Below are 25,756 nucleotides of genomic sequence, written 5' to 3' on the forward strand. Positions count from 1 at the left end.
GAAAGGAAAGGAAAGGAAAGGAAGGAAAGAAAGGAAAGAAAGGAAAGATTTTGTGTGTGGTAGTGCTTCCATCCAAGTCTGAATGCAGTATCCCACTGACAGACACTACAACATTTTCTCTGAAACCCAGAGAGCAGATGGTGAATTTTGTCTTGCCAGATTATATACAGTAAAGGCTACTGAAGTCAAGCAATCAACAAGGCAATTAAAAAAAAACACCTAAATACAGCTGTGAAGTAATCCTCTTTGTACCTACAAAACATATCCAGAAAACCAAAATAGATATTGAAAAGACAAATCATTATTTTTAAGAGTAGACATTTGGATATTTTCTATCACATATACATTTATGTAATTTGATTTTCAGCATTGAATTTTGTTATACCTCAGTAGCAGTTCAGCATCACACAGCTGCTCACTTACCAGCTCCCAGTGTGAGAGGGGAAGAGAATCACAAGACTAAAACTGTGAGAAGACTAGTAGGTTGAGATAAAGACATTGTAATAGGTAAAGCAAAACCCACACTCAGAGGAAGAGCAAAACAAGGGGTTCATTCACCCCTTCCCATGGCTGGGCAAGTGTTCAGCCATCCTCAGGAGAGCAGGGCCCCATTACATGTAATGGATACTCAGGAAGATAAACACAATCACTCCAAACTTTCCCCCACTTTCTTCTTCATCCCCAAGTTTCTTATGTTGAGCATGTTGTATCATCTGAGATATCCTTGTGGTCAGTTGAGGTCATCTGTCATGGCTGATTTTCCTCCCAACTCCTTGTGTATCCCCAGCCTCCTCCCTGGTGAGGTGAAGAGCAGAAAGCTCTTGGTTCAGTTCAATCCCTCCTCAGCAATAACTAAAACGACCCTGTGTTTTCAACACTGTTTTCAGCACAAAATCCAAACACAGCCCCTTACTAGCTACTGTGAAGAAAATTGACCCTATTCTAGCCAAAGCCAGCACAACTTTTTAAAAGATTTTCACAACAAACCCTAATTTTTTTGGCAAAAGACTAGATATTGTGTCTTTTCATAGCAGCATGTCTTCCTTAATTTTTTACTACAACATTTCATTACATGCTCACTTTACAGAACCATGTGTGGGTAGATGTCACACTGCATAACACTACACTCCCACCATTGGCTATTAAGAACCCTGAGTGCCTGGGGCTTCTCCACCAGCTGGACAGGAGCAAAGATGTCTGGATTCAGCACTACTGCATTCTGAAGGATGGCTGTTTGTACTTTTATGCCACTCTCCGGTCTACACCTGCCCAAGGTAGGGTTAGCTTCAAGATTTTAATTTATTAGTGAAGTAGAAATGTTTCACTGCAGTTTCCAAGTAGAACTTTTACCATTACTGAGAGTTTCTTTTCAGGAAATTCATGCTGTTCCATGAAGGTAGATGAAGGAAATCCAGACTCAGTCTCTATTTATTCACCAGCCACCTCATTCCTGACCCTAGTCTTTTTTCCTTTTCGTCCCACATTTTTATTCTTTCTTTCTGAAATGTAGTTATTCTGTACACATTACTTCAGAAACAGTTATCCTAAACAAGATCTACCCTTCTAAAACACTTTATGATGGTTTGAGGCAGTCCCACTGATGGCAGTCTCCTGAAAGCTGTCAAATCCTGCATGTTAGGAAGCATCTGCTGATATCATGAACTCTAATTGCCCTGAAATTACCAGGTTATCACGTGGTTTTGTTAAAGCTATTCCACCCCTCAATATACAGAACTTTCCTACTGCTCGAGAGCCTGGTGGTCCAGGATGTGGCCACAGTCGTTTGCAGCTAAGTCTGCTACCTAGGACCACTCCCCACAATGGGAGAGGGAGGCTGCCCAATCTCAAAGCAGTAAAATGATGGTACTGACATCAATTGCAAGCAGACCTCACTTCACACACAGAGAGGGTGAGGACCTGCAAATGCTTTCTCCCTGTACCATGGAAGCTGGCAGTCAGGAGAACTAGAAGGAAAATGCTTTTCTTTTTGCTTGCTAGCCAGTCTTCAGATCAAAAGGGAAAAACTTTTCTTAGGGCTTATGCTATTATGATCAGGCAGAAGGTGGTCCACTTTGTATCACTTGCATAATACTCTTCATCTGCCAAAGGCCATACTTATGAAATGACCATGAAACCAAATGACATGAAACCAAAGCTAAGGTTTGTGCAGAGAAAAACAATGAATTAACAGAAAGGCAGAAATTAAGTTTTATGCATTTATGACCCTGAAGCCTATGCTCCTACTGCCAAATATTTTCTTTTGATGTTTAAATATCCTACTATATAAAAATTCTTCTATATGGTAGTGGTTTTCTTCTTGTTACTGCATTTTTTTCAATTTTCACCACATATTCTGTTATATAATTCTGAATGCTAGAACTTTAATTTGGTGCTGTTGTGCCTAAATATCCCCAGAAATAAAGACCCCGTTCTGCAGACCTTTATGACTATTCACCATATGTGTATAAAGTGAGCTTACACCTTAAGTTGCACTGAAGAAGTAAAGTTTTGAGGAAAAAAAGAACAAAACAAAAAACAGTTAAAATAAAAATGCCCAGAAGATCAAGTTCTGTTTAATGCCTCTTCTTCACAGCTGCCTAATATGGCCTGCAATGACGTCTCAGTAACTAATGGCAGCAGGAGTAACCAATCCTGATTTTAGGATTTTTTTTAATGTTGAAATTCTTATCCCTTTAGTTTTTAAAGGACAGTAAAAGAAGATATCAGTGACAAGAGCCCCCCTTCCAAAGAACTTTACAGTGGCTTGAGGCAACCTCATTAATGGCAGTCAAAAGCTAGGAAAATATTTTGCCATGTCCTATTTAATGAAAAGATAAATAAATCTTTATTACTTTCATTTTATAGATAGGAAGCCTGTTTAACGCTGTTTTGAAATCAATTTTCATAAAAGAAAATGAAACAGAACTTTCAGATTTTTAAATGTAAAGTCTGTAAAACTCTGTGAATACAACAATCTGAAAAACCGATTTGCCAGATTTTTGGTATGTTTGTAATTGTCAGTACTTCTGTTAATGGTATCTGCAATACATATAATGAATGCTATTTTATTCTATCCAGGTGGCCTTTACCTCCAAGGTTATACTGTGAGTGAACAGTCTCTGGGCTCCAAGAGATCTGTAATTGAACTTAAACCTCCATCTGAAGAATTTAAAACTTTTTACTTATGTGCAGAGAACGTAAATGAAAACAAAAGGTAAACCAAATATTTTTAGTTTGTCTTTTTTTTTTCCAGTTTGTTTACCAGACTGTAGGAGACCAGGAGCTCCGTAGCTTGGGAAGATCTAGTGACTTTGCAGTCTGTTTTCACTTTTCCCCCTAGATTTCTCTTTAGCAGTAGCCTTAGTCAAACTGCAGTAAAACACATCCTGGAACATATGAATCATCAGTTCTATTCTTTTCAATGCTGGAACAGCAGCAAGGCCAGCTTGCAGAGGTTTGTAAGTAAACCTGGATAAAGTGCTTTGCACAATTATGTGTGGGTGATTATACTGAACACAAAAGCTATGGCACTTCTCCTTAGTGAGAATGGAGTGTATATCCTCCTCATTCCCAGGAATTATTGACTTCTATCAATGACCATTAGAATTGAATTAACTTAAGCAAATTGGACAATGAAAACACATTCTGAAGGTAAATTCCCTCACCATAATCCAATTAAATTCCACATCTGTCATGAGAGTTTTTACCTAAAGCCTATTAATTACACTACCCGGGCTTTAATTTAATGAACCAAAGGCAAAGCTTTTCAGTATGTAGGAAAATAGCTGTTAAATTGTATTGTTTTTTGTAGCCAACACCTCCACCTTCTGCATCTCTCCAATTCACAGATTTTGAGTACAGATAGTAACAATGTTGAACAAACCCCATTCATTAAAGGTGTTTCAAATGACAGAGAAATGTATACATAACCCTTGATCAGGGACAATTTGTTGATCTTTCATTTCTTCTAGGTGGATTACAGCTTTGAAAGCTTCAATTAATAAATGGTTACCTCTACACCAGGCAATCCAAGATTTCATGAACAGACCACTGGAGGAGACAAGGATGTGAGAAGAAAGTTCAGTTTTTCCCCTGTTTCTGTTTTGCATTAAAACATGCATAAATCATGCTATATCTTATGAGTCATGTCAAGAGATATTCTAGCAGCAGAATCTTCAGCATTGCTATACATTCAGAAATTTTGTAAGCATTAGTAAATAAATGCAAAGCAATGTTGCCTTCTTTGTCACTGTATTCGGTGTTTCTGCTTCAATTCAGACCACACATAGAGTCTGCTTTACACCTGTGACCTGACATACATTTTATATACATTTTGTGCTCCCTGCTTGTGGTTTTTTTTAGGTTTTTTTGGTTGGTTTTGTTTGGTTGGTTGGTTGGTTTCGTTTTGGTGGGGTTTTTGTTTGTTTGTTTTGTGTGTTTGTTGGGTTTTCTGGGTTTTGAGGGATTTTTTGCAAACGCAGTATTTGCAAAGCATTCTGCTTTTTAATTCAGATGATTCATATGTGGGTTTGCCTATACATTTCTAGATGTTTTGGTGCTTAAGGTTGAGGCAAGCTGGGTTTACTGAATAGTCAGCAGCTACATACTATTACATGGAATATATCTGTCCATTTTTGTTGGCCATTGTTGGGCTATTATACATTCTATCTTAAGTTTTTATTTTATGATGATTTTGATTTGGTCATCTACCATCACATCGCACCACATTTGTGAAAAGAAATCAGTTCAAGAATCAAAGTATGCTGTTTCCTCCAAAGTTAGCAGTAAGACAGCAGTATAAAACTGCATCAGGGATATCAGGATTAGACATCTGTGGTTATTACACCTGGTCATATACACAGTATTTCACATTATTGTCTGGCAATTAAGTAACCCCTCCTATGAATAGATCTGAAGATTCAGTTTCCAAACTTATCAAAACACTAATTCAAGTAAAGTTACAAAGGTTAGTTCAAAGTTGCACCCAATACAAACAAAAAAAATTGCTAGTCTGTGAAATTTTAATTACAAAAGCTGTGATACGTGCTTTTCTTATGATTTTTGGACCTTAATTGCTTGAACATGCTAGAAATCCAGCTACTCACTTGCTGTCACCATTAGCATGGAAAATATCAATTGCAATGCAGAAAAAAGCTAAAAAGCAAGTGGTGCTCCCCCAGCCACCACAAATATATTTTTTAGGAGACAGACTCATTAACTTTACATGTTTGAAGCAATTGTACTTAAAAGAATGCTGCTGAACTGTTCAAATTATTTGCTACAGTGACTTGAGTGATTTATTTCAAAAATAATACTGGTTACGTAAACAGTGTAAGCATTTTTTTGAAAACAGGCACCTAACCACAGATATGTTGCCATGTTTGCTTTGTATAAACCTGTGCTCTAAAGTAAAATGTAACGACTGTGTTTTAAAAAAAGCAGTCATCACAGCCATATTCTACATTCTACAGTATTTTAAATTTTTTGTGTTCAAAAATGAAATTTACATTTCCACTACAACTCCAAGAATAAATAATGAAATAGCTATGAATTACTTCCTTTTCTTATTCTTTTTCACAATGAAGAAAATAACACGTATGTGTCAACTACAAATGCTGTTTACTTGAGACTAATAACTTTCCGTGGGGAATAGTTATCCAATTCAGAGTGAGAGTTCAGAGCTAGGAAACAAAAAAGCAAACAAAAAACCAATATAAAAAACAAATGCAAACAAAATTAAACACAGTAAATGTGTTTTCCATTAGAAACAGTAACAAATCATGCAAAGAGCAATATAACTGTAGAGGGGTCTGGAGTACAAATCCTATGAGGGAGCTGGGGATGTTTAGCCTGGAGAAAAGGAGGCTCAGGGGGCCTTAGTGATTCCATCATTTAAAAATTCAGTGTAATGAGTAAACCTAGGATTTTTCAAATGACCATAAACTTTGAAAAATTGTTGAAAAAGAAAACCAAAACTATCCAGCTTTGGAATGATCTAGTTTTTAACCCAGGGAATTTGAAGAGGAGCCCTAGACAAGCTTTCTACATTTCTCTGAGTCAAGGCTTGTTCCTTTCTGTCCACCTGACAAGAGATCAGAGTAGCCTATGGCTGTTGCTGTTTTCCTGGGAAGAAGCTACAGACCCCAGGGAGGTGGGTTGCCATCCACTCCTACTTCTACCACTTCATCTCCTTTTCCTGGTAGAAGAACCAAAGGCATTCTGAGAAGAATACTGAGATTTTTCTTAATATGTATCAATAACATGAAAATTATCACCAGGATAATTTGCAAATTCTCAACCTTAGTTACCCTAGCTGATTTTACCGTGATTTTCAGCAGGTATTCACATTACTTTTTGGACAATATTTCTAGCATGAATTATAGCTCACTTAGCCTGGCTTTACATATGAACTACAGGACAAATGATAGTCATAATCATCAAGTCAGCCATGCCTTAAAAAAAAACTAAAGTGGGAAGTTAGTTCTACATCCTTTCTAAAACACAACCAGATGTTATTTATTATAATGAAACTCCAATGCACGCATCTCTTGTTGCTAGTAAATGGCCTTTCCCAAGAATGTCTCTTTAGGGTAGGAAAGAGAGTAGCAAAAAGTACCCAGAGTGCTCACTTTACCCTTCATTAGCCTGAACATTTAATCCAAAAACATTTTGTATTGCAAGATATGTTATTACCATGGTCCAAGTGCAAAGAGAAATGATACAGAAGTTATGGGTAAGTTGAAGAAAGTAAAAAACAACCCTCCCTGGATCTCTTAGGCAGGGAAAGGCTGAGGGATTGGAAGAGGTGGTTTGATGGAGAAATTGCAGCTGTTCAATAGAAAAATAAAAGACCCTTCCACTTATTCAAGGGCAAACGTGGCACCTATAACCAGAACTAAAGTTACAGGATGGCATGTGTGTTTGAAAGTAGAAGTAATTTCTAATCCTTTTAACAGGTATGATATTTATTACACAAGTAACCTTCAACATGCACTATTTCAGTACTACACAGTCTATGTTTAGTTATTTGAGATCTTTGTAACGGAAAGTTTTAAGGACAAATAAATAGACAATGTGCCTTTATTTACAATAAAGCTATGAGCAGAACTGTCACATCCGTTCCCTTCCTGGTTAAATGCACCACAGCGTAAAGCACACGGCAATGTCTGCATTTACCAGAAAAAAATATTTTCCTCTGGTTTCTATAGCATAAAATGCTATAGAAATAGAAATGCTATTCCTCTGGTTTCTATAGCAGATTTCATATGCATGCAGTCTGAGGGCTGCGATATGAAATCTGCAAAATACTCCAAATCCAATCCTGACAGTCAAATAGATGGTTTCATTCCTCTCTCTGTTTAAGAATAATCATATGATTACAAGTTAGGAGCATGCCTGTGGTGCTTAGCACTTTGAAGTCTCATATCTGCAGCTGCTATTTACATCCTGTTGATTATATTTGTGACTTTAATCCACAAAGCAAGAGCTAAAGCACTAGTCTAGGACAGTTAACTAGGAGTTGAAACAAAAAAGTAAAAATGTTTGGGTTTAAAATGTGTTAGAAATTATTCTGGATAAAAAAAAAAAAAAAAAATTCTAATTATTTCATCTGTAATTTATAAAAGACATTTTAAGCAATTCTCATGTTTAGTAATTTTTCAGCATCAAAGTTCTCAATTTTCTCATTTCTAAAACAGTTATCCTATAATAAATATTTTATCACTTTAATAACGCTGAAATCATAAACAAAAGTGCTTGGTTGTTTAAAAAACTCAAAAGACTGGAACACTTCTAATAATACCTGTAGCACAAACAGAACATGTGTGAACTCATGAACTTAAAGAGCATCAGTGTTTTGTTAATAAAAAAATGTCCACACACTGGTCTTGCACCACAGTGTTACAATTTGTTATTTATGCATTCTTTCTCCAGTTGCAGCAATAAAAGGCAAACACTGATGAGCTGCTTTTACCCACAGGTGTTTGTTACCATCCTCACCTGTGGGACAGATACACATTAAAATTTTATGGGCCATAAGAATTGTGCAATAATTCCTCATTTTCTCTAATGAAAATTCAGCTGATAGAGTTTAAATGACTACTGACATCTTTGCCTTTATATGAAAAAAATGTTGGAGAACAGTGAGAATAATCTGATCACAGCAAAAACCCTGCCTCTATCCTGGCAAAAGGAAAAGCAAAACTTTTTTGGTCTTCCCACTGAACCGAGAGAGAAATACATTGTCCTTGTCCTCAAGAACATAAGTAAAACACTAGTTTTCCAGTGTTCAAGTTATTTCAGTAATGTCAGCGGATTGCAATTGTCTTAATACTTACAGTGCTTTAAATGGAAACTCAAGGAAGTAGATTGGAAATATTTTTGAAGAACCAGAAAAAGAAATCCCCCAGAAATTAGGCACATCTTAGATAACACAATTGAAGAAACAAAAAAAAAAAAAAAAAAAAAAAAAAAAAAAAAAAAAAAAAAAAAAAAGACAAAAAAATTCAAACCAACCAACCAGAAAAAAGGAAAAAAAAAGTAACAAAACCCCACCAGTGGTGTATGTTTGTCTATGAGACAGAACAGAATTTTGAGTTTACCACCAAAGAAATAATAGTCAATCCAAATCCTGATTTCTCCAAAGGCTGAGGAAGTTTAGATTTAAAACTTTATGTAAAGATTCCCTTTGGAATCTAAGTTTTGGTTTCCTTCTAAGCTTTTGCTATAATTCCTTCAAAAGAAGTGAGAGTAGGGTGAGTTACTTCACTGCTGTCTTGGGAGTCAGTAAAGCTGTGCAATCACTGTATTGTCATTATCCCACTTATGGGTCATTTGTTTGCAAAGAAGGCTTTATAATTATTGCTAGGTATAGGTGCTTTCAAGATTTTCTTTCCACTACCAGGAGAAAGATAACTTTGTGGAAACCAGAATGCTTCCACTAACAGAGTACAATATTGAACTGAGAAGAAAGGGGGCCGTGTTCTTGAAGCATGATTTATACAAATGCTTCTCTGCCCTCCAAACTGAGCGATTTTTCTACCCTATTCAGCAGAACATATGTACAACGTTCTGCAGCAGGAAAGCCACAGAGGGTCACCAAGATATTCTTCAAAAGGATGAGTTATTTAGCTGGAAAGAGTTTGAGGCCACAAAAATATTTTTGGGAAGTGCATAACTTCCTTTTGTAGCAGGTTTTTGAAGGATAAAGGCACTGGGGTTAGTTTTTCTACCTTCTTTCTCTCTGGAATCTGAACCAACTAGAAGCTGAAAGTCAGTTTAGTGGGAATTTAATTTTTCACATTTAATCTACTTTTGAAACACAGCAATGATGAGATACACATTAACAAAAGCTGAAACACTGCAGCCCTCTGGAACAGAAATCTGACTAATTCCCAGACTTTGCTGATTCATGAGCACATGGCCATTCCCTCTGTCAGCACCACAACCACTCACTTGATGACATGCTAATTTTATCTAAATGAAGGGGAAGGATTTCAGCAGTATGTAGAATGTGACAAATCTTATTCAAGATGATCTTCTCAAGGGCAATTTATGCCAATCAAGCCAGATATTTACTAATAAAAAACATGCTGACAGAGCTAGGAAAGAAATTCACTTTTCTGGGGAAAAGATGCTGCTTTCATCTAAAGGCTACATCATTTTGGAGAAAGTGTCCTGTTAATGAAAATACACAAGAAAAAAGACCTCAAATAATTCCATAATACTGTAGGATAACCAAAGCTTTTGAAGACTGTATTTCATGAGGGGTTCATTTGCATGTTAGATTAGATTAGTTGAAGTAATGTTTAATATCATATTTGTATTTATCATTTGTAAGAGTATTTTCTTAATTTTACATTGCTGAGAACAGCAATCTAATCTGAAAAGCATTGTTTTCATTACAACAAGCTGTAGTTACCATGATTAGGAAAAATATTTGAAAAAATTAAATAAGAGAGGATATATTTTAATACAAAATAAATGGTAAGAGGTTTTTATATTTAAAAATAATAAAATATTTAAATATAAATTAATTTCTACATTTCTCAATGAAAACACCTGGAAAGAAGAAAGACATCCTGCAAGAAATTTCAAGTTCACTTTCTCTTGTCCCATTCAGGAATGAAAAACAAAATTCAAAATGTGATTACTGAGAAATAAACTGATAGAATCAATACTAAACGATAAACAATATACGCTCGATTGTAGCTTCTTTTTTTCTTTAACTCTTTTGTTGGATTTGGGCCTAGATTTTTTTCATGAATAATTGTTCATCATTGTTCCGCACTCTGAAATAAGATGACACGCAACATTATTTAAGAACACTATGACTTTTAAGCTAAATACTCTCCTTTTAAAATTATTTCTTTGATTTTTTTTCCTGGAAGGAAATCTGGCATTGTGCATATGTTAATCAAAGCACTCAGAGTGAAAAGATTATTTGCTGGTGGCCCAGCACAGGTGTTTGAGTACTGGAAGCAAGATCCAGCACGCCCTCATGCAGCACCACAGGAAAGAGCCATCTCACCAGCTTCACCTCTGTGCTCCTGTGTGAGATAGAGAGACCACAAGTTATGATTCACAAACAAGTGTGAAAAACAAACTAGATTTTTACCAATGAAACAGACCTCTCTCTACTTAATTAGCAAAGCAATCTGATGAAGAAAAGGATTGAAGCAGTGAGAACCACCAGAAACCAAATTTTCAAATTCAGTATGCAAGAACTTAAGAAGCAGCCCTAGACAACAACACACTCATTACAATCTACTATCAAGGAGACAGCATGAAAGCTCAAATAATATTAATTAGAGCTATCGTACAAAGGTAAAAGAAAAAAAAAATTCATATGAGTAGTCACCAATAACTAAATGAAGAGCAGCAGTAAACACAGTGACTGACAATCCCATGGGCAAAGGGGATTCTCAGGGTGAATCACTGTAGATATGGTAGGGGCAGGGAAATCTAATCCTAACTTTGTATTTTACCAGACACAACACAATCTAGCACTGGTTGGAAATAAGAAGTACACGTAATCCCTGTGAAATTGAGCCTGCTATGCCTTCATGGCGGTAAATACCTGTGCTAACAAAACAGAAGTTTACATATGTCTGCAAGAGTCACTCTGTGCCATGCAATCACTGCTGCAAAGCCTGCTCATCTGCAGTTATTCTGTTCCATCACTAGGTCATTGCCAATTTCATCATGATTGCAAGACAGCTACAGCAGAATCCCAACATTATCAACAAGTTGTAACAACAGAGTAGAGCATATGGCGAGGTGCTTTTAAAAATCATTCCAAGGACAATCTGTGGGAAGAAGTGTAGGCTGTAAATAGGACAGGACTGCTTTGAGCTGATTGCAAGTGTGGATTTGAAGGAGTTCCACCCACAGCATGGCAGTGTAAGCAAGGTAATCCCACAGGATATATTCAGTGCTAAAAAAAGAGTAAGAGCAGTCATCTCTCTCCATCAAGCAGGAAGATGGATCAAGGATCTTGATTTGATCAAGGATTCTCAACGAGTGGATGGCGTGGGATCCACAAGACCCTCTCCTCACAGATACACAAACATATATGCAGGACCAATAAAAGAGGCAGTGCATGAAGAACCCTTACAGAGAGCCCTAAGTGCTGATTTGCTGAGATAACAACTGATTGCCAGAATCAAAAAGAAGATAAGTCTACCCTTGAAGAGTTTTAAAGGCATATTCTGGCATTCAGATAAGAGCATTCAGATGCATAGCAGCTGTATATCCTTTTTTACAAGGTGTTATGCAGCTTTCATGGGGAACTTACTTCAAGATCAGGTTTGGAGATGAAATCTCAGTACTTGTTATCAGCTACTAAGATCTGTCAGGAGTCAGCTCCAGCTACAGAGACTTCAGATCAAAGGATAAAAAATAGAATTTAGAAAGTCACTGTTCTATGTCGTCAGCCTTTGTCCTAATTTCTTGGGGTTTAGTTGGTAGAATGAAGCAGTTATTGTATTGTAAAAGGTTTAACAGAACAGTGTTATTTTCAGGTCCCCATAGCAATTATATAAAATATTTTTCCATTTTTATCTGCCACAGTCTTGACCTGTGAAATTTTTTCTTATATATTATTATGTGCATCATACTAGTAACCATAAAATGCAAGTTCTTTCCCAGCAGTATAATAGCCAGTAACTATGATTCAGAGCTGCCCCCAAAGAGATGAACTGACTGTGATCCATTAAGAATAGCCGAGTAACAGCTCCAAAGAAGCAGTGATTTCTCAGCTCCAGTGGTAAAAATAAATATGCAAAAACTGCTAAATATGCAAACAAGCCTATGGATCCAGACTGCACAGCATGCTGCCATGCTGACCCCCAGACTGCTCCAGACAAGCTGGCTCAGATCCCCAGGGCAGTGTGGCTGGGTGTGTGCAGTGCTGTGGTTGGGCTATGAGATGACAAGCTCATTCAAGTATGTCTCACTTCCCTGTGTCCCACTAGAGCCACTCTGTGTGTATGCACAATATACTTCCTGATAACAGAAAGAATGATGGTTTCCCTTAAAAGTTTGAGTTGCTGCATACAGAAATTTAAAAAGAGGAAACAAAAAGAAAAGATAACTCTTCCAGAAGAAAAACAGGACACAGCACAGTTAGTAAACCTGCTGCTGGAGAACTGTAGTGCCAACTGTTAAAAAGAAAACTTGTTAGCAAAAACAATTTCTTCAGCGGTCAACATACATTAAGATATGTGAGAAACAGTAAGCAGAAGAATTGCTTGACGTGTAGATGTTAATGCAGTATATGCGTTACTGTCCCATTGTTTGGATCCTCAGGAGGAAGAAGAGATGAAGAGCAACACAAAGTATAAATAAATTTAGAATTTATTTCTGGATACACAATGTTATCTTGTCACTGTGACAACATTATGGAGCATTTAAAGACAAAGAGAGAAAAAGTGAAAAGAGTAAATTATTTAAAATCTTGGAAGGACTGATAAAGACATAGTCTGATGTGTCTGTAGCCCAATCTATTTATCACATAAGATGCTTTGCTTGAGGTTGCACCAAGGTTAGATAAAATATTCGTAGTCAACATTACACATGCACATGTACACAGACACTCTGGAGGGATTGTACTGCTCGTCACTGCCTTTATTTTAAATTTATCCAGATCACCCTAGACCCTGTGGGACTGAACTGTTTACTGTCTAGAAGCTCAGACACTGTTTTCTCTGGAGATGACTGCCTAGAAAGAGCCTTTTGACCAAATGGAAAGTCTCTACCAAAAAACCCTTAAGGGAACAGTTTAGAGATCCCCATCTCTAAGGATAAAAATTTGCTGCTAAGGATAAAAATTTGTAATACAAAGCCAGACCTCTCCTGATTAAAAAACATGAAATCTTTTTGGTTTTGGGTTTTTCTCTCCTCATTTATTTGCTTAGAGTGCCAAATTGGCATTCTTACAAAAGCATTGAACTCTAGAAATTTTAGTTCAGAGAGGGGAAACTGGGTAGACAGAAGTGCTTAAGGAAAGTTTTTCTTCTAATGTCCCTTTCCAGCTTCAGTCTGGTTGCTGTATCAGTGGAAGAACAAAGCCTCAGCAGAAATATTCATACATATTCACAGTGTGCAGATGCATGACCTTAAAATCTGCAAGTGGCACGACGATGAAAAAGAAAGTTCTTTCATAGTAGGAGGAGAAATAAGGGGGCACAGGGGTTGGTCACTGAAGGAGTATTCAGTGGTGACAAGTGATACACTGCAATTAATCAAGATCACACAAAGAGAAGATTTTAAGCATTTCACCAAAGACATGACCTCTTGGAGGTGTTGCAGCATTTTCATATATGCCTCTGCTCACCTCAACAAAGTAAAAAAAGTGTTCTAAGACTTTAGAGGGGATCTCAAACTACATTAAAGGGTAACAGGAAGAGCAACTTCTTCTCAAACTGATTTATTGATGCTATTCATAACCAACAGAGTTTTGATAATTTAATCATTTATTTAAGATTTTAATGCTTGCAAAAGTCTCTCATACTGAGGAAGTGTGGAGTGAGAGAACACAGTGTGATCTTATTTACTAGCTGGAACAATCTCATGCCTCCAGAGATTTTTTCCTCAGATTCACTATTTGCAATATGGTCATACTGTTTCTGACCCCATGATACTCACTAAAATCACTTTTTTTTTTCTGCACTATCCTCTGGGATAGTTGTTGTTGTTTTAACTGTGCAGAGAGGCACACTACTTTTGCTGTTACCTTTTCCTCCACATAACCTTTCTTCCTATTACATTTTCTCCTGCAAGGCAAAACTGGAAAGCATGAAGCACTAAATCACACTGTAAAATCATCTATTCCTAAACAAATAAAGCACCTCTACGGGGTTTTTTTTTGGCAGAAATTCTAACAGCAGCCTCTAACATTCTTCTCTTAAGCATTCAGGAAAAGGGTTCACCTCAGAGATAAAATAGCCTTGAAGTCAATTATGGTCCTGTACAATGTATGCAAGAGAGCAAGCATAGAAAATTCTTATGTGTTACTAATGTAAATGCAGATTGCAAGACAGGAACAAATAACCTCATGCAGCAAAAGCAGCTGAACTCAGCTACACACTAAAACTAACACTCCTGATGGTACACACGAAGTGAGGAGCTCAAGAGAACCAGTCTCAAAAGGATTACACATGTGTGTGAACACATACTGTGTAGATGAAACCTCACACTCAGCTTTGAGAGTGAAGCTGCAACACAGGCTCTATAACCACTAAAGCAAACATCAGTCTGTCAGCTTCAAAGAGCACAAAGGACTTGCCAGGGGTTATGCAAAGAAGAAAAGGTGCAGGTGCAGTAAGATGTCCTTCAGCAAGTCAGCTGCGAGTTTCCTGTCTTCTGACCCCTCCAGCATCTCCACCACCTTTGCCCTCAGTATCTCAGTAAGGGAACAACAAACTGCTCTGGCCCTGTGAGCAGTAAGAGCAAGCAAGTGTGACACGGAAGAAATCATTTGTGGACTTCGTGTATCAACTCATTAGAGCCAGGCTTAAACCAGTACACTCCTCCCTGATCTCTTTTTAATCAAACAGCCACTGGTGACATTGAAAGGAGTGCTGCAAACACATGATCCACAGCTGCTTTGCTGTCCAGCTGATGTCAGAACCAAAAGCATGAAATAAGAACTGGAGTTTTGACAGCTTTGTATCCTTGGTGGACCAAGAGCAGAAAAGGCACTGTGACACTGCTATGGCCTTCAGTAATGCCCAGCGGATTCACAAACCCAGATTAATGTCTCTTCTGTGCCTCCTGCTGCCGCTCCACATAAGATCCAATAGAAAAGGGAGAGAAAGGAAACCCAAACAAACTGAGAACAGAGACTACAGGCAAAGCAAATACACCATAATAATTCCTTGAAGAAAATTAATTGTAAGGATTTCAGTGATGATTAGCATTTAACAGATACAGGCTGCTATCCAAGCCAAAAGGACTGCAAAAGAAAAAGCACCAGCCAGGGACTGTAGGGAGATGAAGAGGGGAGATAAAGAGGAATGAGCATGATGAGCAGAAATAGACAGGGAAAACAGTATGAAATGGGGAATTTTTGGAGGATAGCAAGATGGTGAAGTATGATGCCAGTGAAGACACACAAGAAAGTGGTGGTGTAGGCTAGACTACAGTGTCTAAATTCCCTCAGCAAAGCTGCTACTTCATGTGGACTGGGGGAGAGAAGCTGGCAGAAACGCAAAGCAAACAAATAACATTATAACTAATTATAACTGTATGCATGGCACAGACATCTTTAAAAGTTTTGGCAGTGATGGGAGAGAAGAACATTGTGTTTTGACAGATTCTCCTTGCTTGAGGCAAACTGTCATGTTTGCCTAATAGTGGGTACCACTAAAACCTGAAAAACTGGTAACCTATACAGTCTCTTCAAACATTCCTCTGTACGGAAGCTCTGGAAAAATAGCCATTAAAACTGTAACTTGGTTAACCTAAATAGGTTATCTTACTTAAATAGTGCCTCGGTCAAAAAATATTTGAATTTTTCTGTCATGTTCCATATGACCATGGAGTGTCATTGCAAACATACAAAGATGCAGCAGGTTATGTGTTACAGGACAAGCCATTTGTTGCAGAAAGCTGTTGTCAACAAGCCTGGTAAAAGCATCTGACCTGCTCTGCAGAGAAGCACTATTCCCAGTCATTCATATCTTTAACTCATGTCTGTGTGCACTCAACATTTGCCCACAGCAATAATCAACAAATGCCTAACTGTGATACCTCAGATCTACAGATTATCTGTGGTGCCACCTCAGTGCCCTGAGGCCTCTCTCACAACAAAGGGTTTGTATTGTGGTTTTTGTGGTGTCTGTCTCTCTCTGAGGGTTAAACACAAGATTAACCCCCTTTAAGAAGAAAACAGAAAGTGAAGTGAAAAGGGTTTCTACATCTGTCATGTTATCAGAAAGCTTTTCTTGCCCTCTCTAAAATTTTGCACCAAATGCATTTCACCAAGGAGCCAAAGCAGTTGCTGTACCTATTCAGCTACTTATGTTCGTTTAAATGTTTAAGTAGATAACTTTCCTTAAAATTGGCAGAAAACTGTATATCTGAACTTCACGTTGAAGACAAAACCAAGCTAGTGAACTTCAAGAAAGCTGTACTATGCACTCTGGTGATAGGCCACATGTTACTTTCTGTCTTGCAACCAGAAAAACTAGACTGCAATAAGGGAATACTCATTAGTCAGCCTTCTGCAAAATAAATCAGAGCTAAAATCCCAAAATGTCAAAGCACAGACACTTTTTTGGTGTCCTGCAGGAGAAATACCATAGTCACAAGAAGGTGGAGGTGAAACTAGGCCAAAAACCTATCCTTTGTGTGCAGTTCAAAATGCACACAGCATTCCCTAGCTACTGAATATTTCTTGAGATTTATGATCCATCATCTGACCTCATAATTTAAGGCTACAATGTTCCTGTACACTTTCCAGAGGAAAGTTTGAAGGCAAAGTTCAGGTACCATTCTGGCAATCTCATAAGTATGGGAAACATAGAAAAAACCCCTCTGTAGTCATAACCCAAACAGGCAGGGCAGTGAGCCTCTTCCACAGTGTACTGAAATCAGACCTCTGTTACATGCCCTCTTCAAATGTCACCCTCTTTACCTGCAAATGTAGTGAGTTCTGCCTAACTTAGCTGGTGTCTCACCTTAGATTTGGAGTTGTAGCCATTTGTATAGATGTGAGATACTGGGGGCTTCCCCCTGTCATTACTGCGATAGCAAATCTAAAATTTCCTTTCCATTGAAGAAAGGGGTAACATAACCTAGTTCAAGGCAGTATATCTTGTATACATGGCCCATAGAAATATAACAGATTTCTTGGTCTTCAAATCAGACACAATATACACTTAAATTGACATACTTTTAATACATTCTGATTAAAAGTTTCAGACAGTATTTTCTTTACAACTTTGCTTTACTAGCAATGTACGCATAATTTAAATAAGATCATCTTAATTTTTAATTTTTTTTTTTTAAAAAAGCGTGAGGCAAGCAGCTTGTACGAAAACAAAATTGAAACTGGGAAATACCAAACACCTCCTGTTTCAGAAAAAGGTCTTCAATTTGCATATCCCCTTATCACACCAGGACATATTTGTGCAACAGCATCATCAGTGATAACAGCAGTGGTTTGGAAGGAGACTAGTGTTTATTAACAGCTCTTGCAGAATCATAAGAAGACAATACCTAACAGATCGTTTGTTTCTGGAATACACTGAGCTGATGACCCATATTTTTCTTATATTCATGTTCTTGCCAAGTAAGGAAAGACTATTTTAAAGATATCTGTGGTAAACACTTAAGAGTCAGGTTTACAGGAGTGCTGAATATCCACCCCTGCAGGAATCAACAGAACCTGCAGGCATTTGGCCTCTCTAACAAGCAGATCTATAAACTTCAGTACTTTTCTCATAATACTACTATAAAAAGCTAAAATAGGTCACAATTTCTACCTACATTGTAAGCAACCATATATTGTTGTGTGTTATTTTCTATTGTGGCATGGTACATATGTTTTCCAAGAAACTGAATTTTCTGCAGTAAATATGAAGAATATAAATTCATATAGAGTATGTTTATACATATATATATATATATATAATATATACACAAAATAATGAAAAAGGACCATAAACATTAGCAACACTGCTGGAGTACAAATGTGCCTCATGAAAAGCTTAATTATCATATACCCAAAGCTTTGTTTGTTCTCAGGAAATACAGGAAACAGAAATAAATTAAACATAGATCCTGACGAAAGCTAAACTAGCAGTATTCAGAATACAGTGCTTACCCCATAGATATGAATTCTGAACAGTCACTTGAGATACGCTGTTAGTCAGTATAGCCTGTTTGACAGACCTCCCACAATTGTGAAATGTTTTTCTGTGTGAAACAACTGCAGTAAAAAGTCATGAACAAATATATTCATGCTAGAAGGATCAGTGATATTAAAACACTATGTGAGTTTTAAATTGTAGTGGATGGGTATCAGCTGCTTGTGCAGACAACAAGGAACTGAAGCCAAGCTTCTGAAGGAGGAATGAGATGTTAAATCCATTGCTCAATATTTCTTTTATTTTTGACCAAAAGAGAAAAGATTTCAGTTATGAAGACCATAATTACACACCTCATAGCTCTGACGTTTATTTAGCACTCAGGTACCATGAAAAGTTACACACTGCAAAAAAGCCTTTAAAAAAGCCTTCCATTCCTCTCTGCAGAAATTTTATTTCATCCCTCTTCTTCTGTTTATTGTTATGACTGAAGGATACACACAAGACCATATGTTTGCATGAAATCTATCTTATTAATTGCTTGAATAGCTATAGGCAGAGTCCATTAGCACAAGCTGAATAGGTAGGAATTAAATAAATTAAAAAGGGTAAAGGGATTATGTTCTGAGGAAACCAGTATTTCATATGGATATATCCTTGGAGTTTGTAGCTATTATTTTGGGACTCCATATAAAATAGATCCTTCACAATGTATTCATATTTAATTCTCAAATACGTCATGAAAACATTCCTCTCAGGAGTCTGGACAGGTTGTAATTGTCCTTCCCAGGCTGTGATTGTCCTTCCTGCCATGCATTACACCCAGATAGGGAGGGATCTTTGCCAAATCCTTCTCCATTGCTATCTCTTCTGAGATCCAAATGATGTCAGTTTGAAGCAATAAAAAGATGATACAAATATCTGTAGGCTCCACACTCTTCAAGTCTCATATAGATTTATCCCAGTCATTTCAACTGTATTTAAAAGGGTGTAAGTAGGTACCTGTCTCAACAGGAAAAGAAAAATTATGTAAATCCAAAGGAAACATAATTATTGGACTATTTCTGCCTGTCATTATTTTAAATCTATTTTTAATGTATGTAACAGGAAGAACACAGGAAACAATAATAATCTGTGCACAGAAGGGTATATGACCACAGATCAGTTTATTAACAGATCAGTGAAGAGAATCCTAGTGTATAGGACGTTTTGCAGCTGACCTGCAGAAAGATTTTTCAACCAAAGTTTGTGAATTTAACTCTAAAAGCACTTCAAAAAATCACTGGCATTTCAGTTGTTTTGGTTCAAAAGTGAAATTGAAAAAAGGCCTTATATTTCTATTTTTCAGTTTGAAAGTTCAGTATTTAATTTATAAAATGTATAAATGTTATTAAAAACATTTAAGCAACATTATCCAATGTTAACATTTAATTCAAGCAAGACTTTATTTTTGTCTGGGCTGTGAAATGTAAATAAAGATCAGCCTTCTAACTGCATGCTACAGGATGTGATTTATATCCAGAGTACTCAATGTATATATCCAGTACTCAGTGAATCTCACACCCAGCTTTCTGTTTAAAATCTGAGACTAGGCCCTTAACATTATATTTCAACTCTTCATCTTATTATCTGCAGTTCGATTTAAATTAGATGGTAAAATCTCTGTTCTTAGAATCCTAATGGAAGAAGACAGTCCCTATTTAACCTTTACAGGCATCAAGGAGTGCCTATTAAAAACCTTTGCACTGGTTTAATGCCTTGTCCCAAACCATAGTAAATGTTCAAGATTTTTTGATACAAACACACAAAACTTCTGAAGACATGATTTTAAGCAGTTCCTGCCTTTCCACCTAAAGCCAATGCATGTCTGAACCTAGCTATTTAGATGGCATTCATTGTTATTTATCTTGCTGTGGTTCTGCCTGCAGCCCACATGCACAGGTCTCACTTGTCCAGCAGAGATGTGAGCCAGAGATCTACGTGCTCTGGGCCTATGTATTCTGTGCCCATCTCAAACTCAGAATACCTCCAGAAGCCCTTTGTTTTTCCCTCTCTTTCCTCTCCCATGTTTTCTATAAATTCCTCAAACACTTCCACCTGTTTCCAGAAATCCTCTCCTGTTCCCAAATGGTAAGCCCCCAGGTAGAGCTCAAAGTTGGAACTCACACAGCTTGCTCTGTGGTCCTCCACTTAATTCTCATTCACATGCCATGAGCTCTGTGTGCTTCCTCCTGTCAGGCATTACCCACTTTGCCCTCCTGCCCTTCCTAACAGTCCCTTATGTTGTTCACACACATATTATAGAGGTGCTTGCATTAGATACTTTGTTCCATCCCAAAAGTGCCATTTTCTCCTACACCTCCCTCCTCACTGTTGCCACTGTTTTGGCTTCTGCCTGAGTGAGGACTCCCCAGGAAAACACACTTCCTTCCCTCTGGCAGATTTCCTGCTTCCTATTTTACACTTCATTTTCCTACCTGGATGAAATCAAGCTGGCGTGGTGGTGCCAGCTCTGGAGCACAGTGTCACCACTGCCCTGCCCCGCAGAGAGCGCCTGGGATGGAGCTCACGGGCTGAGCAGGCAACACCCGTTCCGTGCCCCGGCTCCTGCTGAAATCCTCGGGCTCATCCAGTCTCCCAAACAGCCAGAAGACACCAAAATGACTGTGCTGCAGGTCCTCAGCCTTTGACCACAAACCAGAAGGTGGTAGCTGATACTTTATGCATTAGCAAATAGAAGAGGGACTAATGGAAAGATCGTCATTGCATAAGGCGCTTTCTTTTCATGACGGGGCCTGCGGCACACCAGTTCTTCAATAGGACATTTTTCCGGTTATCAGAAACAAATATACCCTGATCAACAAAAACCTCAACTTTCAGATTTAATCCTAAGGTATTTATTATTGAGGAAAGATGCAATTACTCGTTATTTTGCAGGAAATGCGAGTTATACAGAGAAGTCTAGCTCTGGAGACATAATTGGCCAAATAAGTTGGTGACATTTAGGTTGGAATAAAGGTTAAACTGAAGCAGCCAAATTACCAGGGGGTCTTGGAGAGGATTGGTTGTGAAAGGGGGAGGAAGTTTGAATATCCCATTTTATGCAATGTACCCATAAAGGCAGTATAACACAGTGAGTATATAATTACACAACAGTCAAATAATAATTTATCAGGGAAATAATCTAAAAACTCAGTATGATACTGGAGAGTGGCATGTATAACAGGATGAAACAATCCCTTCCGGCAATTTTTATTTTAATTCAGTTCTTACCATATGAGGATTGTAATTCTGTTTGTACATATAAATCCTGCCTGTCTAAAAGAAGAAATAAAAAGAGAGATGCTACAACTGAGATGAGAAGCCATTATTGTTAAAAAAACCACCAAACTTCTCATTTCTCATATGCAGGCCAAAATAATTTAGGCACCACTACAGAAACAACTTTTCTTCACACCTTATCAATAGAAATAAAATTTACCTTGCTTGTATGTTTCTCAAATGCTCCCACTTTCTAGACTGAAGAGGTGAAAGATAAGGTTGAGTATTTGCCTCTGATAGTGAGATGTCATGATAGTCGACTTCCTACTGCCCAGCCAGGCCATGGCATTTGGTTGCCCATCCATCCCTCCATTGTTTTAAGAAAAGAGAAACATTTGTATCAGGAACTGTCAAGCCTTCACCACACCAAATTCTGTTTCCAGAAAAAATATTTCAGGTCATGTCTAACAACTCCTTCATATTTCATTGTTTCCAAGTCATGACTGAAATTTCCCTGTATTTTAGATATTCTAAAGCAATATGATTTTAAACTGCCTCATCTTGACTGAAGCAATATTTAAAGAAAAGAGAGGAATAACTACTTTCTGTCATGATATTCCTGCTGGGCTAACACAGGCAGAAACAACTACCATAACAAATAATCAACTTCATCTACCCTTGGGCTGGACTTCAAAGCAGCTACAAATGCCAGAGACACAAAGCTGTTCAGCTGTGTGCACACACAGAAAACATGTCCCTGAAACAACACCAGCATGGTTTCACGCTTTGCAACACCTCCAGAGGGTGTGTTTAGACTCTGAAAATGAAGATAGAAAGCATAAGACTGCAATGTTTGAATGCATTTCCTGAGAGGGCCTGAGAACTGCTACTCCAGAAAAATATTTCAGCTTCTGGTCTCAAATATAGTCAAGAAAACTCCCAAACAGTGACAGAAACGCTGATCTTTTACTGCTCTTTTTTATTCCAGCTTAAAAAATACTCCTTAGAAATCTTGTTATTAATTAGCTGTATGTGTGAAAACACAGGCCAGCCACAGAAAACTCATATTTGGTTATTAAAAATTAATACAGACCATTAATATATATCACTGCATCACTGCTTCTTTCTATTTATTTCAGGTTTCTCCTCTTACTGATCAATCCACAATACTCAGCACATGCCTCATGCTAACACATGGTGCATATTAAATAATTAATCTACCTTACAGACTCATTTCCAGTTAGCATCCCTTTAAAATCATGGTGTATGTTTTGATGAGGCAAATGACAACATGTATCAATTAATTTCATTCTATTTTAGTGATGAAAGAAAACATTTATACTCATAGCTATTGCATTGGTTTTGGCTGGCCTTGTAATCTCTTGTTTTCCTAAGTCAGAGGCCCTTGTACCACTCCACTACATGCTGTTCTTTAATGTTTGCCACAACTTGGTACCAGGTACTTATTATAGAGTACTGTTTTTTATTACAACTTGGAAGCCATAAAAGTGTATCAGGAGTATGCATTTTTGGTAATTCTTAAACTAAGCTAAACATACCTTAAGCTCTATAATTTTTCTTCACAAAATAGTCGTTCAAAAATTCAACACTTTTTTTTCCTTTAAAATTCTGCTGTGATGTAACCCAGCAGGCAGCTAAACACCAAAGAGTGTATCACTCATTCCCAAACCTCCACAGGGATAAGGGAGAGAATAAGGGGGGGAAAAAAAGGTAAAATTCATGGCTTGAGTTACAGACAGTTTAACCAAACAAAATGGGACAGAAAATAATAACAACAACAAAACCAAAATTAGAATATACAAAAAAAAGAGATGCAAAATGCAATTGCTCACTGCTTACCAATGGCCAATGCCCAGCTTGTTCCTGACCAGTGGCTTCCCAGACAGCTTTCCCCCAGTTTATTTATTGAGCATGCTACCACAGAGTGTAGAATATCCCCTGGGTGGGTTGAGATCAGTTGTCCAGACCTTGTACCTTCCCAGCTTCCTGTGTCTCCCAAGCTTCTCACTGGCAGGCCAGCAAAAGATGCAGAAAAGGCCTTGTGCTGAGCAAGTCCTGCTCAGCAGTAACAAAAACAAAAGTAATGTTATCAACATTACCCTCATCTTAAATTCAAACACAGCACTGTACCAGCTACTTGGAACAAAATTATCTCTGTCCTCGCTAAAACCAAATGCTAGTTATTCTTATTAGTCTATATATGACATTCGGATGCATGCTACATCCAAGTAAGAAAATGGTTTTGTTTCAGGATAATACCACACTGTGTTAGCAAAACTTGATGCCACTGAGAAATAAAAATATTTTTCTGTTAATAGTAATACACTCAAGTATATGATTTGGAGATACAGCTTCTCCTCTTTTGAAGCAGGGATCCTATGAGTCATACAACAAAAATGGACTGTTAATAAAGCTAAACATTACTACTACAAGAGACATTTCTGACTGAATGTTCTGAATGTTTTGAGGTTTTTTAAAAAATTCCCAGCCTTGCATTTTATTCAAGTACAGATGTGGAATGGTATAACTTACCATACTTAATGGCATCTCACTGCTTTCTTAAAATCCACAATTAAAAATCCTACTACTGAAAAAAACAGCAAGGGTTTATTTAAAGAAAATAAGGGTCACTTTCTACAGGAAAGGATAATTCTTATAAAATCCTCTACATCCTATCATTAAACCAGTAAAATTTCAAAGTCCTTTTCCCCACGTCCCTCAACTGGTATAATTTATTTCAAGCTAATTTCACTATTGCACACCTTCTGTCTGGTGCAACATTTCATCTTCAGTAAATAACCTATTTTAGAGTTCAAGAATTAAAAATAATCTTTCCATATCAGTACCAATAATTTAAAGAAAGAATGCCATCAAGGTGGAAGATGAGATGCACCTGGAAAATCCTAGAACCAGCATGAGCTGAGAATGAATCCTGTGATCTATGACCTAATTGTGGCCTTCCATCACCTGAAGGAAGCTCACAAGAAAGATGGAAAAGGACTATTTATAGCAGCATGCAGTGACATTCACGTAGAATGAAGGGAAATGGCTTCAAACTGAGCGTATAAGTTATGTTAAGAAAAAATTCTTTACTGTGAGGGTGGTGAGGCCTTGGCACAGGTTGCCCAGAGAAACTGTGGATGTGCATGCCTGGCAGTGTTCAAGACCAGGCTGAATGGGGCTCTGAGCACTGAAAGGTGTCCCTGCCCATGGCAGCAGGAAGGAGCTAGATGATCTTTAAGCCCCCTTCCAATCCACACCATTCCATGGTTCTATGTTTCTATGATTCTAAATACTATTATTATCATCTCTAAGGGTCCCACTGTTTAGAAGCCTACAATGAAAGAGATGCTGTACAAAGATGTCCAAAGACATAAACTCTTTAACAAACAACAGAAATTATATCCTAAGTGAAAAACAACAAGAGGTAAAGGAGCAACAAAGACGGGGATTGTGCTGGCAGGTGACAAGAGGAATGGACTGACTCTGCCCAGTTTTGCAGGGACTAGATTTGCACTAAATACTAAGCTGTGTGTGATCAGAGCAATAGCCGGTCTGTATTAAGAGGCTGTCTTAGGAGGACCTGTTATTTCAAGCCCTGAGCTGCAACAGTGCAATTAGGTTGTCCCCACACTTGCTGTAGATACTGCAGCAATCTCTCCTCCATGCTTCTACTTGACAACTCTTCTGCAAAGGTTTATGGTTTCTGCAAGGTTGTACAGGTGACAGGGTCATAGGTACAAAAAATTGTAGCTTTGCAGATCCTTGCTAAAAATCATTGCTAATTATTGCTAGAAACACAAACAGTCCCATTCATGCTCAGATCACATTTTTGGGGAACTATTAAAGAAAACTGAAGATTACCTTTCTTCCTTGAAAGCTTCCCTTTTGTTGTTCTGGCAATGAATCTAAGCTCCATTTCAAAAATTGCTCATCTATTTCTCACTGATTCAGGATACACAAGAAAACATCAGGTAAAAGTAACAGACCCTTTTGCCTTTCTTAATAAGCCTAAAAAAATCTGTTAAGTATCTTGACCCAGAAAAAGGAGCTTTCACAACAAGATATATTTTAGCCTGTGTTATTGCAGATGACAGGGGGCAATGGGAGCATCTGAAAGAGAGGGAAATTTCTTACCATTGACATGGGGAAATCATCCAACA

General features: G+C 37.6%; 1 protein-coding gene across 1 annotated transcript in view; it reads left to right on the forward strand.

The window, feature by feature from the left end:
• Positions 1-5,401, forward strand: part of LOC134563685 (uncharacterized) — a 40,439-nt gene extending 35,038 nt beyond the window's left edge. The window contains exons 11-13 of the mRNA XM_063421856.1: positions 1,088-1,274; positions 3,079-3,214; positions 3,972-5,401. Coding sequence (XP_063277926.1) covers positions 1,088-1,274; positions 3,079-3,214; positions 3,972-4,071 — 423 coding nt within the window. The 3' untranslated portion in view covers positions 4,072-5,401. The remainder of the gene's footprint in view (positions 1-1,087; positions 1,275-3,078; positions 3,215-3,971) is intronic.
• The last annotated feature ends 20,355 nt before the right edge of the window (positions 5,402-25,756 follow it).

This window comes from Prinia subflava, chromosome Z (genome assembly GCF_021018805.1).
Source record: "Prinia subflava isolate CZ2003 ecotype Zambia chromosome Z, Cam_Psub_1.2, whole genome shotgun sequence".
In the NCBI taxonomy this organism is placed as follows: domain Eukaryota; kingdom Metazoa; phylum Chordata; class Aves; order Passeriformes; family Cisticolidae; genus Prinia; species Prinia subflava.